The sequence below is a fragment of the Apis mellifera genome, linkage group LG9 (genome assembly GCF_003254395.2).
Source record: "Apis mellifera strain DH4 linkage group LG9, Amel_HAv3.1, whole genome shotgun sequence".
Lineage (NCBI taxonomy): Eukaryota > Metazoa > Arthropoda > Insecta > Hymenoptera > Apidae > Apis > Apis mellifera.
Window position 1 is genome coordinate 276,408 of NC_037646.1, and position 13,921 is coordinate 290,328.

Sequence of the window (13,921 nt, forward strand, 5' to 3'; positions counted from 1 at the left end):
ACTTTAATGGAGAAATTCACATCTTTTTTTTTTATAAAGTTATGATGAAATATAAATATTCTATTCAATCGAAATGATATAATATAAAAAAAATTGAATATTCATCAAGAATAATATTACCATCAATTGTACATCTTGTGTATAAAATTGAATAGATGTAATTAGATGCTAATATTAGTGTAAAAGCAAATAATTCTTTGTAATTAACGATTTCTAGCAGACACTTGCTAACGCAAATATTTTTTGGTTCAAATGTGAACTGTATCTACATATATTTTTATACAATATTTACATAAAAAAATATTGTCTTGCGTAATAGCGACAATAATTTGTGATATTTTTTTCTTTTATATATACTTTAAATATTATTTATATAATATATATATATATATTAATATATATATATATTATATTGGTAACTTTTGAGATTAATTGTACAAAGAAAGTTGTAAATGATACGAATATCTTGTACTGTAAATTGTTCAATATCTTTAACATTAAAAACCATTTTATAATATATATAAATATATATAAACTGATATAAAATGTTGAACAAGACCGTTTTAATTATATTAATAATATTAATAATCATGATATTCGATAATATTATTTTTATCGAAAAAATAATTTTTTTCCTCTTCTTTGCTTTTATAGAAAGGTAAGTTTTCAAAGGCTACAGGTAAAGAAATACACTTGTACAACTTGCTAATTTTTTGCAATATTTACTCCTCGATAAACGTTGTACACGCCAATTCGTTGCTTATACAAAAAAATTATCGCGGAGTGCAGCTATACACGGTAACACATCATTTTTTTATCTTACACGAGATTCAACAATGATCGAGTAAAAAAGCCGTCCGCATTTGTTCAACACGGTAACAAGAACTGATAAAATATATAATATGAATATATAGCGATATACATAATATAATCTAATAATCTCTATCTGTATAACATATAATCTGTATATAAATAATAAATAAGAAAATAAGGAGCAGTGATTAGCTTGGTAAGACTTTAGCACTAAATTACAATAATGAACATCCATGGATCTATATGGGATGTTATGTATGATAATGACAAAATAAAAGAAAAACAAAAGTGAACAATAATATAGAACAGTGAAATAATTAACGATACATATGAATATACAGCTGATTCATTTGGCATAGTAGTCTAGAGTGTTATTTCTTCTAGTGTGCAATAGAATGGTCAGTGAAGATCATCGACCCAAGCAGTTTCTAATGACTCGATAAGAGTACGAACAAAAGCCATTTCTTTTCGTGCATTTTCTAAGATCACACGGGGATCTTGCGAAGTACACCGCAATATATTTGGTGCCATCACCATTGCTAAATTATTTGCATCCATTTTGGTGCGAGCAACAACTTCCGGTCTGGCAAAAATCTGGAATAAAGATTATATTTATTACATTTATATACATCATGAAAATCTAACTCTAAGAAAATAAATTAAAAAAATAAATCCACAGTAATAATTTCTTTATATCTATTTTTAACAAATGTAATAATAAAAATAAATAGAACTTTTGATTAATATCGATATTTAATATATATTTAATATTTATATTTAATATGAAAATTTTAAATAAATAAAAATATAATTTGATTGATAAATTACAACTTCGTTAATTGAATAATTGAAAAATATTAACATATTAATTCTTACAATAATATATTCCAAAAAAAATTGGAGAAGCAATCGATGATTTTGTGATTTTGTAAATTTTATATTTTAAATGTTATTATACACAATACAATTAATGAAATGTATTGGAAAATGAAAGAAAAAGAAAATAATAAAAAAACAATTATTTTTTAAATTATTTGGTTTGAATTTCTTTTAATTTTCTTATTGTCAAAAGATAATATTAAATACTATTTGCATATATGATAAATAATATATTTTAAATTATTTTTTAATATTTTTTAACTCTTTTATTTTATATTAATAATATAATATTTAATCTTTATTTCTGGAACTAATTCAATTTTTTTAAATTATTTATATTTATTATATAGTTTAAAATAATCTTTAAAATAATATTTTTTATATTTTTATAATTATTTTTATGATTTTTATATATTAAATCTTTTTATAATTACTTTTGTAAATTTTTATCAATTTTTATATCATATGAGAAAGATATTAGCAATCAGAATTGTAAATTTTATAAAATATCAAACAATATAAAATATTCTACTTGTTTATTAAAACTTCTTTAAAAAAAGAATATAATATTTTAATAAAGAAATAAATCTAAATTATTTTTTTCATTTAAAACGTATATAAAAATTTAAATAAATAATAAATGTTTAAATAACAATTTATATTTATTAAATAGAATTTATTGATAGCAATAAATACTAACCTGGAGGAATCGTATCAAATGGCAAAGAACGCGACGATTTAAATCAGGCAGACGATTTACAAGTGCAGCGACATTGATTGCAGAAGCTTCGGTATCATCATGCCTCATAGACACGCATTCCGTGTAAAATGAATCAGGTATTAATGGTTCATAAAGCTCTCGAACCCATAATTTTAATAAAGAAGCAGGTGCATGAGCATCTTGAGAAGCTGCCAAAATCGTACCATCCTCGAATCTGTCTAAGCATGCTTTTAAAGCATTAACTTCGTCTGCATCTGCAGACACTCTAAAAATTCCTTCCGTCAAGATACCTCCTCGAGCTAATACTTGACGTGTTAATGTTGTTTGTATCCATGGTAATTCCCGATTTGGAAATCTATCTTTCTGCAAAGCCATCACTTCTGATAATGTTGCTCCAAACATAGATGCTCGGAAAATTTGAATCTATAATAAAAAAAAAAAATTTTAATATTTTTTCTAATGCAAAGAAGTTTAAAGTAGCTTATTTGCTTATATTACATTAATGAAGTTCTAAAATATAAATAAAAAATAAAGAAAAATTTCAAACTATTATATCAAAAATAAAAATCACCAATTAAAGCTATTACATATTATTATATATCAATATTATATATTTAGAATAATATATTAAGTATTATACATTTTAAATAAATTATAATTAAAAAAAAAAAAATTTTATATGCCTATATTCACATTAATTTCTTCTTTGAACTTTCATAAACTTTCACATTTGATATTCAATCAATCATTTTTCAAAATGATAATAAAAAATAAGAGAATGTAATGCTTTTTGTATCAATAATATTTATATTTTATTACCAAATTTTATTACCAAATTTTATTTATTACCAATATTTTATTACCAAATATATTAAGTATTACTTATTAAATTCTTATTTTAAATTTGGTAATATATATATAATACAAAAATTGGAAAGAAATCTAGATATTATAAAAATAAAGAAGTCTATATGAAAAGTCTATTTGCTTGGTCACTATTATATGATATAGTTGAAAATACAAAAATTTTCATATACTAATAATTTTATAATTTTATAATTAAATTTTTATAATTAATTGGATTTATGAAAAATAACTCATTAGATCTGTATAAGTATTTCTTTCTTTTAAGTATTTCTTTTCAACATAACACAAAATATAAAATGTATAAGAACATTTCGTTCAAGTATTTTAGATAGAATTAAATGTTTAATTCTCCAACCACTTTTCAATTTTTCATATATAAGCTTGAATTTTATTAATTGTTTTGATTCGTTATAAGCATTATATTAATAATATATAAAATAATAAAAACTTCATTAAACACATTTTAGATAAGATCTTCTAACATCTTTAAAACAGATAATTTTAATTGTTTTTAAAAAATATATTTGTAAATATAATATATTAAAAAAATGAAATATGTTTTTAAAAAATATCCTGAAAACCAAATATTATATAATAATTTCAAAGTTTACAAAATGGAATGAAATAAGTTGTAGTAATTTTAATGAATTTTGTAACTAGAGAATTAAATAAAAAATCATAAATATTTCAATAAAATAATTAATATTTCATCACTATAGAAAACATAGTTTAAATATAATAAAACAAAATAATAAAATATATAATAATAAAATAAAATTATTATTAATATAAAATAAAATTATATTATAAAAAAATAAAACATACTCTTGCTTGATCAATATCTTCTATAGTAGCCTTGCGAGGTTGCCGTTTGCCATGTACTCCGATTCGTTGCAAACGACGGCATGCAACGGTTGCATAATGACTAACTTGTACGTGAATTGGCCATTTGGCCACTTCCGGAAATTGAAAATTAGGATCACGATGTCTGTTCATATAACCTTCAAGATAAGGTTCAAAAGTGGCACTGGGCGGCACAAAAGCTAAACAGACAGCCATTAGTTCCCAGCCTCTACGTAAACTATCTTTCCGTGGATTTTCTGTAGTTTGTCTACAAATCTGGACGTATAACTCATCTCGCAATGGTGGTTTTGAATAGGCTGTATTCACAATGTCCATAGCTACACTATCTAATGTCATTCCTACATTAGTTTTTCGATCACCCATATACACTTGCACCAATCTAAATAGATTACAAGCTTCTCGTTTCAGTAACTTTTCACCATCTACGACCACCAACATTGGTTGTGGTATTGGATCTTTAGACCAGCTAAGAATATCACGAACGCTAAACTTCTTTCGAAATAACAATCTTAATCCCTTTGGTCGTCCGCAATTTAAATTAAGATTGTCTTGTGCGTATTTCTCGATGTCACCACCGCCGGCACTATCATCTCGTTTCGCTTCATCAATATCGGTGTTATCAATACCGCTACCTATATTAGAAACAGAACTTATTGTGGTAGACGGTAAAACTGGTGGTTGTTTTGTAGATACAGTCACAGTTTCTCTCATTTCTGTTTGCGAGGTATTCGGTGGTGATGGTGGTCGTACTTGTGGCCTTGTTAAGGTATCTGCTGTATTATAATATGTTGCTAATCCTGCAGTATCATAGTTACCCAAATCTATAATAATAATATAAATATTTTATAAAAAAATTTTATAAAAAGTTACAAGTCTAATGAAATTCTGTATAAATTCTATATTTTAACTTTATTATTATTTACAATCAATAAATAATTAAAACTTATTAAATTATATAATGCTTCTTGGATAAATAATAACTAACCTGCATAATGATCTTCAAGGTATTCTTGACTAGAAGAATCACCTTGGTTACTTGCTGCTTCATCATCCGCAAATTGATCGTCAGAATCATCATCAGCTCTTCCACCAATATCTTGACTTCTTCCACCTTCTTCATCTAAAGAATCATCACCTTCTTCTACTAATGGATAATCTCCAAACTTATAACAATCTAAAAAATTACAAAAATTTTATTAATTCTAAAATATTAAATAATTAAAATTTTTATTTTTAAAGACACACCTAAAAGTTTTGCTTGTTGAAGAATATAATATTGAAGCGGTAACAAATGATCGGCATCAGATAGATTTCCATAAAAAGGAGATGGAGGCGGACTCGGATTACCATTACTTTTTTTTTTTTTACTATCATCTATTTCTGTAAGTCCTTCTGTTTCTTCGCCAATAGCACTATTGCTACTACTATTACTGCTGTTACTACTGCTAGTATTACTACTAAGCCTTTGTCTAGATTGTTCGTGACTTTGATTAATAAGATAACGCTCATGCATCGAATCATCATCTCTGTCTCTTCTTCTTGACTGTTGTTGCTGTTGTAATTGTTGCAGTTTTTGTTGCTGTTTTTGCTGTTGTACAAAACTATAACTGCGAGCAAGTGGTTGTGGTACACCTTACAAATATAGAAAAAAAATTAGAAAATTAAAATTGAAATTAAAAAATATTTATATAAAAATATTAATAACAATTAATTCAACTAATTTTAATTTTTCTGTTACAATAGAATTAGCCATTAATATATTATATGAGATATTAATCACAAATCACTTTGATGAATACATAGAGAAAACAACTTGAAAATTTAATAAAATGATTATACAAAAATATATAAGGTAATTATCTAGAAAAATGATTTTAACATATATTATAAAAAACAAGATTTTACATTTTTATATAGGGAAATATAATATATAATATATAAATATTTAATATATTTAATATAATTGATGCAACTTCATTTTCAAAATATTTGCAAAAAATGATTACTATTATTAAATTTGTTACTATTCATTAAATTTTGCCTATACTACATTTCTGATAATGTATTATTATACAAGCACCATATATATGTATATATGTATATATATATATATATATATATATATATATATATATATATATACAATGAACTTTCAGGAATCTTCTTATCAGAAAAGTTCTTATATAAATTTTGATTTTAAATCTAAATCATGCCAAAATAGTTATTCCATAAATTTTTTAAATCTGCAAAATGCGAAAATATAAAAAAAATTTTTAACTGATGTTATAATAGATAAATACAAATAAAGATAAAAATAATATAAATTATAAAGCTAATATCATTGTGACTTATGTGTTTATATAAACAAAGTTGAGATTACATATTGATACATATTTTATCATGAATATAATAAAATTTAATATAATAACAATCATTCTTTTATATATATTTGAAAAACTAAGACTAAGTAGAAATTATATGCATGAATAATGAATATAAAAAAAAATCAAAATGATGTTTGAAATCAATGAGGAATTCTAGATAATTATCAAATATAAATTTAAGAATAAACAATTAATATTTAAAGCAAAGTTGTTAATATAAAATTTTGATAAATGAATTATTTTTAATAAACAAATAATCGATCTAAATATATATATAATACATATATATGCTCAATATTAAATATAAAAAAATTAAACAACTTTAATTAAAATAAAAATTACTTACAATCCAATGAATTATTACAAGCTGTGTTTCTTCTATATTCTTTTTCTCTATCACGTTCGCGTTCTCTTTCTCGTTCCATAACTTCGAGACTTCTCTGCTTTGATGTATTGCTCATTATGCTTGTACCTCTAACTAGACTCTTAGAAGGCTCATTTCTTTCAACTAACATTGCACTATACATATCTCTAACATTCGCTTCTGAAAGTGATACTGAACATCCATGATGCCTTCTTCCTACACTACCAGTATTATCTTTATTCATATTGCGCGGATGTATGGAACTTGGATAAAAGGCTGAAGTATTTGTTTTGTCCAAACTATTTACTCTTTCTCTATGGTGAATTTCCCTTTCTCTATCTCTATGATAACGATTACTACTTTCCACCAGGGAGCCATATTTTTCACCTTGCGATTTATAACTATGACTCAATTGAACTTCTGGTGGACGATATGGAGGCATTTCATGTCTAAATATTCTAGATTCCATCAATGAATCACGATATGGAGAAGTACTTGGTTCAGGACCATATGAACCTCTACTACTTTCTCTACCTACAATATAAAAGAACAAATTAAATCTTTTGATATTTTATTTTTTATATGTATAATAAAAATATCTCACAAAGCTTAATTTTATATAAAATTTAACTCACATTCTTACCATTTTTATTCTTTTCCAATTCTAAATTTCCAATTCTGTTCTCCCGTTGTGAATCAACAAATGTCTTTTTTTTAAATAGAGGAGTACTAGTTGAAAGTGACAAACCTAATGGAGGTGGTTCACCCAATGGTACTGATTTCTGATTTTTTATACTTTCTAAAGTACCACTTTTGTGTCCCCTAGTTTCCAATGTACCACTATGTTGCCTGGGTGAAGATTGTACTTGACTTGTCGATGTCTGAGTGACAGAACGATGATGATGTCGATGTGGAGAATCCAATAATCGATATCCAGTTGATTCTAAAGATGTACGACTGTGAGAGACAGAACTATCACTAGATCGACCAGAATCTTGAGAATGATTATGTTGACGTCGTGTTGTAAGCACATCATGATGCCTATAATGTTTGTTATTATGATGATGATGATGATGATGATGATGATGTCGTCTTGAAGATGGAGATGGAGAAGGAGGAGATGTTTGAAGATCCACACCAACATTGGATGTTTTTGTTTTATTTATACTACCACTTTGCTATAAAAAATAATAATAAAATAAAAAATTTATTATATTAATTAATCTTTTAGTATAAAGAATATCAAAAAACTAGATATGAAATTAAAAACTTTACCAATGAAGAAGATAAATTGGAATTTTCTTGATGATTAAATCTTGTTAATCGATTGATTGAAGAAGTTTGAGTTTGTGTTGATACAGATTCTTTTTTTCTTGGCTCGGTTGATTTCTGGACATCAATTCCACTACTACTTGCCGGTTCTGTATTTTGCTTTAGTGTCTGCAATATAATAGAATTTTATTATTTTTTTTAATTAATATAGATTTAATAATATTAAAAAATAGAAAAAAATAGAAAATATCTTTAAATATTTTCCATTTATTAAAAAAATTTATAATTGTTATATTATCTGTAAAAATAAAAATTTAATACAATATAATTTAAATATAAATAAAATATAAAAAATTCTCAAATAATTTTCATGTATATAATATATAGTATAACATAAACCAAAAATTTGTCTTCTACTTACAATATTTATAACTATATGGAAAGAGACAGCTTACTTATATTTTGATTATATCTTACATTTTGCAGAAAGATTATATTGATATTTATATTGATATATAATAAATAAGTTTTTAAATATCATATATCTATATATGATATATATTAAAGAATTAATATCTTCACTCTTAGTGAAAAAAATAAATATACATAATGTTACAGATTTTTATTATTTATTGGAATTTTAAATATTTATGGAACCATTTAATTTTAGCACAGTATTGTATGGATATTTTTCATATTATATTACCATTTTTCAAATCAGATACTTGTTATCAGAAAAAATGAATCACTTACTTGAAGCTTTGCTAAAGGTATAATGTCACAATCACTTGGACGGTGCCATACAGTTTTCTGAGATGTTGCATTATAATAATAAAATCGTGAAGTATTTTGATCAAATAATTCCCACCATTGATTGTTATCTGTCTTTTTTCTAAAAATATAAAATAAACTTTATATCTAAACATTTAAAATTTCAAATATTAATAAATTAAATATATATTATAATTGTGTGTGTGTGTGTGTATGTGTGTGATTTAAAAATATTTATTTTTTATTGATTACCATTATCTTTAGAGATTTTTGATTATTATTATCTTTATGAAAAATATTTAAATTCAACATATATATGAAATAGAAATCTTATGCATTATAAATGTTTCCTACATTGTAAAAGTATGATGATAACTTTCACCAAGTTAATTAGATCAAAAATTCTGTTTAAATCTTAAACAGTAAGTAGTAATTATTTTTTTAATTGTATTGTATTGATGAAAATTAATAAAAGTTCAATTAATAAAATTCTTTCAATACTTGATTATATTATTTAAAAACAATTTTTTTTATATAAAAAAAAATATATATTTATATCTTACACTGGTACACCAGGTGGAGGATCCCATACACATTCTCCAGTTGTAAGATTAGCATACATATGCTCCTTAGTTCGAGGTTCTATAATTTCCACCCATTCCATTCTACTGTAATTACACAGATTTCCGATTTATATTTTTATAAATATATAAAATTAATATAAAAATATATAATTATCATAAAATAATTTTATTTTATAAATTTTATTATTTTCTGATACAAAGATTAATTAAATAAAAAAAATCATTTATTTAAGAAAATTATCATATATATATATATATATATATATATATATATATTAATAAAATATATATTAATAAAAATATATGTATATTAATATTAAAATAAAAACATTACAATTTAAACTTAATAAAATTAATTGAATATATATTAAATCATTAAAGTTGAAAATTTAAATGTTATGAAAGTTACATTTGAAAATAAATTTGTTCCTTTTAATACTATAATTAAAAATTCTAAAAATACTACACAAAGTAAAAAAATGCATACAATAGAATATTTAAAAGTTAAAATTATAAATAATTAATTTAATATTAATTCTTCAAAATAAAAAAATAAGATTGAGAAAGTGAAGAACTATATGATATAAATAATTAATCAATATTTTGCCAAATCTGCGATAGAATAAAACACAATGAAGACACTTTAATTTTATATAATAATAAATTCTAATAATAATAAATTATTAAATAATTATTATTATTAAATATATATATAATATATAATATATAAATATATAATATATAATATAATTATTAAATATTAAATAATTTCTTTGATAACAACAAAATTTATAAAAAAACAATTGTCATGAACTGTGCGAAAAAGTGCAATAAGGAAAAGAACATTTGAAAACGAGATGTTTCATCGTAATAAAAGGGTGTCCACCCCCACTCTCCATAACCATAAATTGATAGGAATGCTGGCTGCAATACGAGTAACTGTCTGATGTCATGCTATCCGTTTAATTGACTGAAATAGGCAACAGAAATCCACTCATACATTGTTGTATACAAAAGAGAAAAAAAATGAAAGTAGAAACGAAGACAAAGATAAAAAATAAAACATAATTTCAATAAATGTGTAGAATATAAATATAAAAGAATTTCAGCAAATATGACCCACCCAATTTGATTAATAAAGTATACGAAAAGTAAAAGAAACACAATTGTGTTTGAAAAATGAGGAACCTCTCTCTCAAGAAAACTGGAACGGGTCACTGGGAAAAAAAATTCACTATCGATCCGCGAAACATAGCCACTATATATCGTGCAATATTTCCAATTCCCTAGAATCAAAAAAATTGTTTCTTACCTGTCAGATGCCATCCCAGAAAATTAATCCACGGTTTAAATAACACAAAACACTTTACGTCACTTCGTGAATTTGTGACACTTCACGAACACAATAATGACACTTTGATGTTGCAATGTCCCATTTCCACGAGTATAGGCGACGCAGCCCCTTCACGGCTGCCCATCAGCGGCCATCTTTTTTTCTCCTATTCGTTTTAACGTTCTACCACTATAGTAAACGAAAACTTACTTTAATCTAGATTTGATGTATTCATGTATTCATATACAAGTCTTATTTAGTGCTCCCTTCTTGGTAAGTACTTACCTCACGAATTCATTATTCTATTTTATTAACTAATGACATATTTAGTATATTATAATTCATCTTTCTTCTATTTTTTTTTAACTTAAGACTAGAACAAATATTGATTGATTTTTCGGATGGTTTATCATGCAAAAAGTATCACTAAGTACTGTCTATACGAATTGACTGTTTGATAGTTGACATCTTTGATAAAATTTATCTCTTATCGCATTTTTGAGGTTAGGAATGTTAATCACCATATCATTTCTCATGTGAATATATAAAATTATATATTTTAAAATTTTGAAAAAATTTATGATTTTTTTTTAAATATTGAATTTGTTTCTAATTTATTATGTTATTTTATTATAAATAATAATGTATTTCACACAAATTTTTTATGTAATTAAATTGATATCTATGTTAAATATTTTTAAATGCATTTTTTTATTTTAATTTTGATAACAAATATTATTTGTACTTATTTTATATATATATATATATATATATATATATATATATATATATATATATATTTTTAAATTTTCACTTGATTTTCATTTTTAAAGTTACAATGAAATTTCTTAAATTTAAAAAAAAATATATATTCAACTTTAACACAAACATTTTTTATATTTCAGATTAACGACATTTGCATTATTTTATAATAATTATTATAATTTTAATATTACTTTTATCATTATCTAAAACAATTACAATAACTATGTATTATAATTTTTAATTCATATATCGCAAAAAAAGAATATGATTTGTTAACTTCGAGTGACGTATTTTTACAGTAGAAATTAATTAAAGGTTTATATCACATTTAAATATATTGACTAATATTAAATCTCATACATATATTATAATTTTATTATATATAAAAAATATGTTCTTTTTTTATTCGTAAATAAAATTTTTTTAAATTAATTAAAATTATTTTTCTTTCGAATTATTTAATATTTCTAATATAATTAACCTCAAATGCAATATGTCATTATGTGAATATATAATTTATTTGCTTAATTAAATAATTAAATAAATTATTTTATTTTTTATATAAAAAATGATTAACAATTTTCAAGTCATTTAAAAATTTTAAAACATAGTATATTTCTCTTTTATTATTAAATACGATTTTTAATTTTTATTGCGTGTAATTATAAAAAAAAAATTAATTAAAATCTAAAATAATTTTTATAAAAATTTATTTTTAATTATTGAAATATATTAATATATTTTGAATTATTTAAAAATTATAATAAAATTCCATTGAAATATATTTATCTTTTAATAGTGTCAACATTATAAAGAAATAAATAAAATATATAGTGGTGTGGTATATAACATATAATATATAATAATGGTTCTGGATCAAGACGTATTAACAGTGTTAAAATTATTAATGATAGGAGAATCTAATGTTGGAAAATCAAGGTAATTATAGAAAAAATTAATTATTTAATTACTTTAATATAATAAATATTATATTTAACAATTTAATAAATTGAATAAATGTAATTTATAATTAATTAAATTATTGTTAACAGCATAATTCTTAGATTTACGGAGGATGAATTTCATGAAAATATGCAAAGCACAGTTGGAATGGATTATAGGACTAAACAAGTTACAATTGATGGCAATACAGTAAAACTTGCAATTTGGGTTAGAGTTATTTGTTGTAAAAATATATTATATAAATATATTTCTACAAATATATTAAAAAATTATTATAGGATACTGCAGGACAAGAACGTTTTCGAACTCTGACACCTAGTTATTACAGAGATGGCCAAGGTGCTATATTAGTGTATGATGTTACAGATAGAGTTACTTTTATGAAGTTAGAAACATGGCTTAATGAGTTAAATACATATTGTAATAAAACAGATATTATTAAAATGGTAGTAGGTAATAAGATAGATTTACCAAACAGAGAAGTAAGCACTGAAGAAGGTTTACAATTTGCTAGAAGACATCAAACTCTATACATTGAAAGTAGTGCTAAAACAGCAGATGGAATCAAATGTTGTTTTGAAGAACTTGTACAAAAGGTATAAAAAGATATAATTTTCTTTAAAAACATTTAAAATATTATAAATTAATATTATTAGATAATACAAACACCTGGTCTTTGGGATCGACATACTCTTCTTAAATCATATGGTAATGGTAATATAGGAAGTACAAGACATAGAGGTCAAAGAGGGATACAATTAGCAGATGATTCTCAACCACATGAACCATATTCAAATTGCTATTGTACTTTGATTTAATCAATTGTAATATAAAATTCTATGAGTGATTATTGTAAAGAAACCATAACTTGAATATGGTCTAAATATAAACTAAATATTAAACTGTGTGAATTTTGAAGACAAACAAAAAATAATTCAGCACATTATTGCTTTGTATATGTATTGTATGTTATTGAAAAAAATGTTTTATATATTATCAAAGATACATACATAAATATTAAATTTATGCATTAATAATATCAAAATTTTTGACATGAGTAAATTTGAGATTTTTTCTATATTTATTAATAACTTTATTCAATAATGTACATATTTTCTATTTTTTTAATGATTTTTTTTTATATTTTTTTTTTTAATAGCTAATTTCTTTTTTTCTTTGTTTCTTTTTCTTTCTTTGAAAATTTCGCATATTATGCAAAGAATTGTTGAAAAGAAATTGAAAAAACTGATATTATTAATACATACATATATATATTACTTGCTTCTAATTTCTAATTCTTTAATAAATAGTCAAATTTTATAGATATTTGTAATACAAAAT

At 23.0% G+C, this 13,921-nt stretch overlaps 2 protein-coding genes across 6 annotated transcripts; one reads left to right on the forward strand and one right to left on the reverse strand.

Annotated features, from left to right (window-relative positions):
- Positions 1 to 702: 702 nt before the first annotated feature.
- Positions 703 to 11,002, reverse strand: LOC409268. 4 transcript variants are annotated; one of them, XM_026442683.1, is made up of 11 exons: positions 10,643 to 10,746; positions 9,499 to 9,603; positions 8,918 to 9,056; positions 8,168 to 8,332; positions 7,536 to 8,070; positions 6,875 to 7,426; positions 5,390 to 5,776; positions 5,130 to 5,318; positions 4,106 to 4,965; positions 2,393 to 2,836; positions 703 to 1,407 (listed from the first exon to the last, which is right to left on the reverse strand). In XM_026442683.1, exons 2-11 carry the CDS (start codon positions 9,597 to 9,599, stop codon positions 1,213 to 1,215), a joined length of 3,567 nt encoding a protein of 1,188 aa, XP_026298468.1. In that variant the 5' UTR covers positions 9,600 to 9,603; positions 10,643 to 10,746; the 3' UTR covers positions 703 to 1,212. The 4 variants fall into 4 exon arrangements, with proteins under 4 accessions (XP_026298468.1, XP_026298467.1, XP_026298465.1 ...); XM_026442682.1 differs by lacking the exon at positions 10,643 to 10,746 and adding an exon at positions 10,364 to 10,538; XM_026442680.1 differs by lacking the exon at positions 10,643 to 10,746 and adding an exon at positions 10,832 to 11,002 and having other exon boundaries at positions 705 to 1,407.
- On the forward strand, positions 10,992 to 13,585 carry LOC409388 (ras-related protein Rab-18-B). Of its 2 annotated transcripts, none has more exons than XM_016917414.2 (5): positions 10,992 to 11,125; positions 12,417 to 12,556; positions 12,670 to 12,787; positions 12,859 to 13,176; positions 13,237 to 13,585. In XM_016917414.2, exons 2-5 carry the CDS (start codon positions 12,483 to 12,485, stop codon positions 13,396 to 13,398), a joined length of 672 nt encoding a protein of 223 aa, XP_016772903.1. In that variant the 5' UTR covers positions 10,992 to 11,125; positions 12,417 to 12,482; the 3' UTR covers positions 13,399 to 13,585. The 2 variants fall into 2 exon arrangements, with proteins under 2 accessions (XP_016772903.1, XP_392903.1); XM_392903.7 differs by lacking the exon at positions 10,992 to 11,125 and adding an exon at positions 11,207 to 11,355.
- Positions 13,586 to 13,921: the final 336 nt, after the last annotated feature.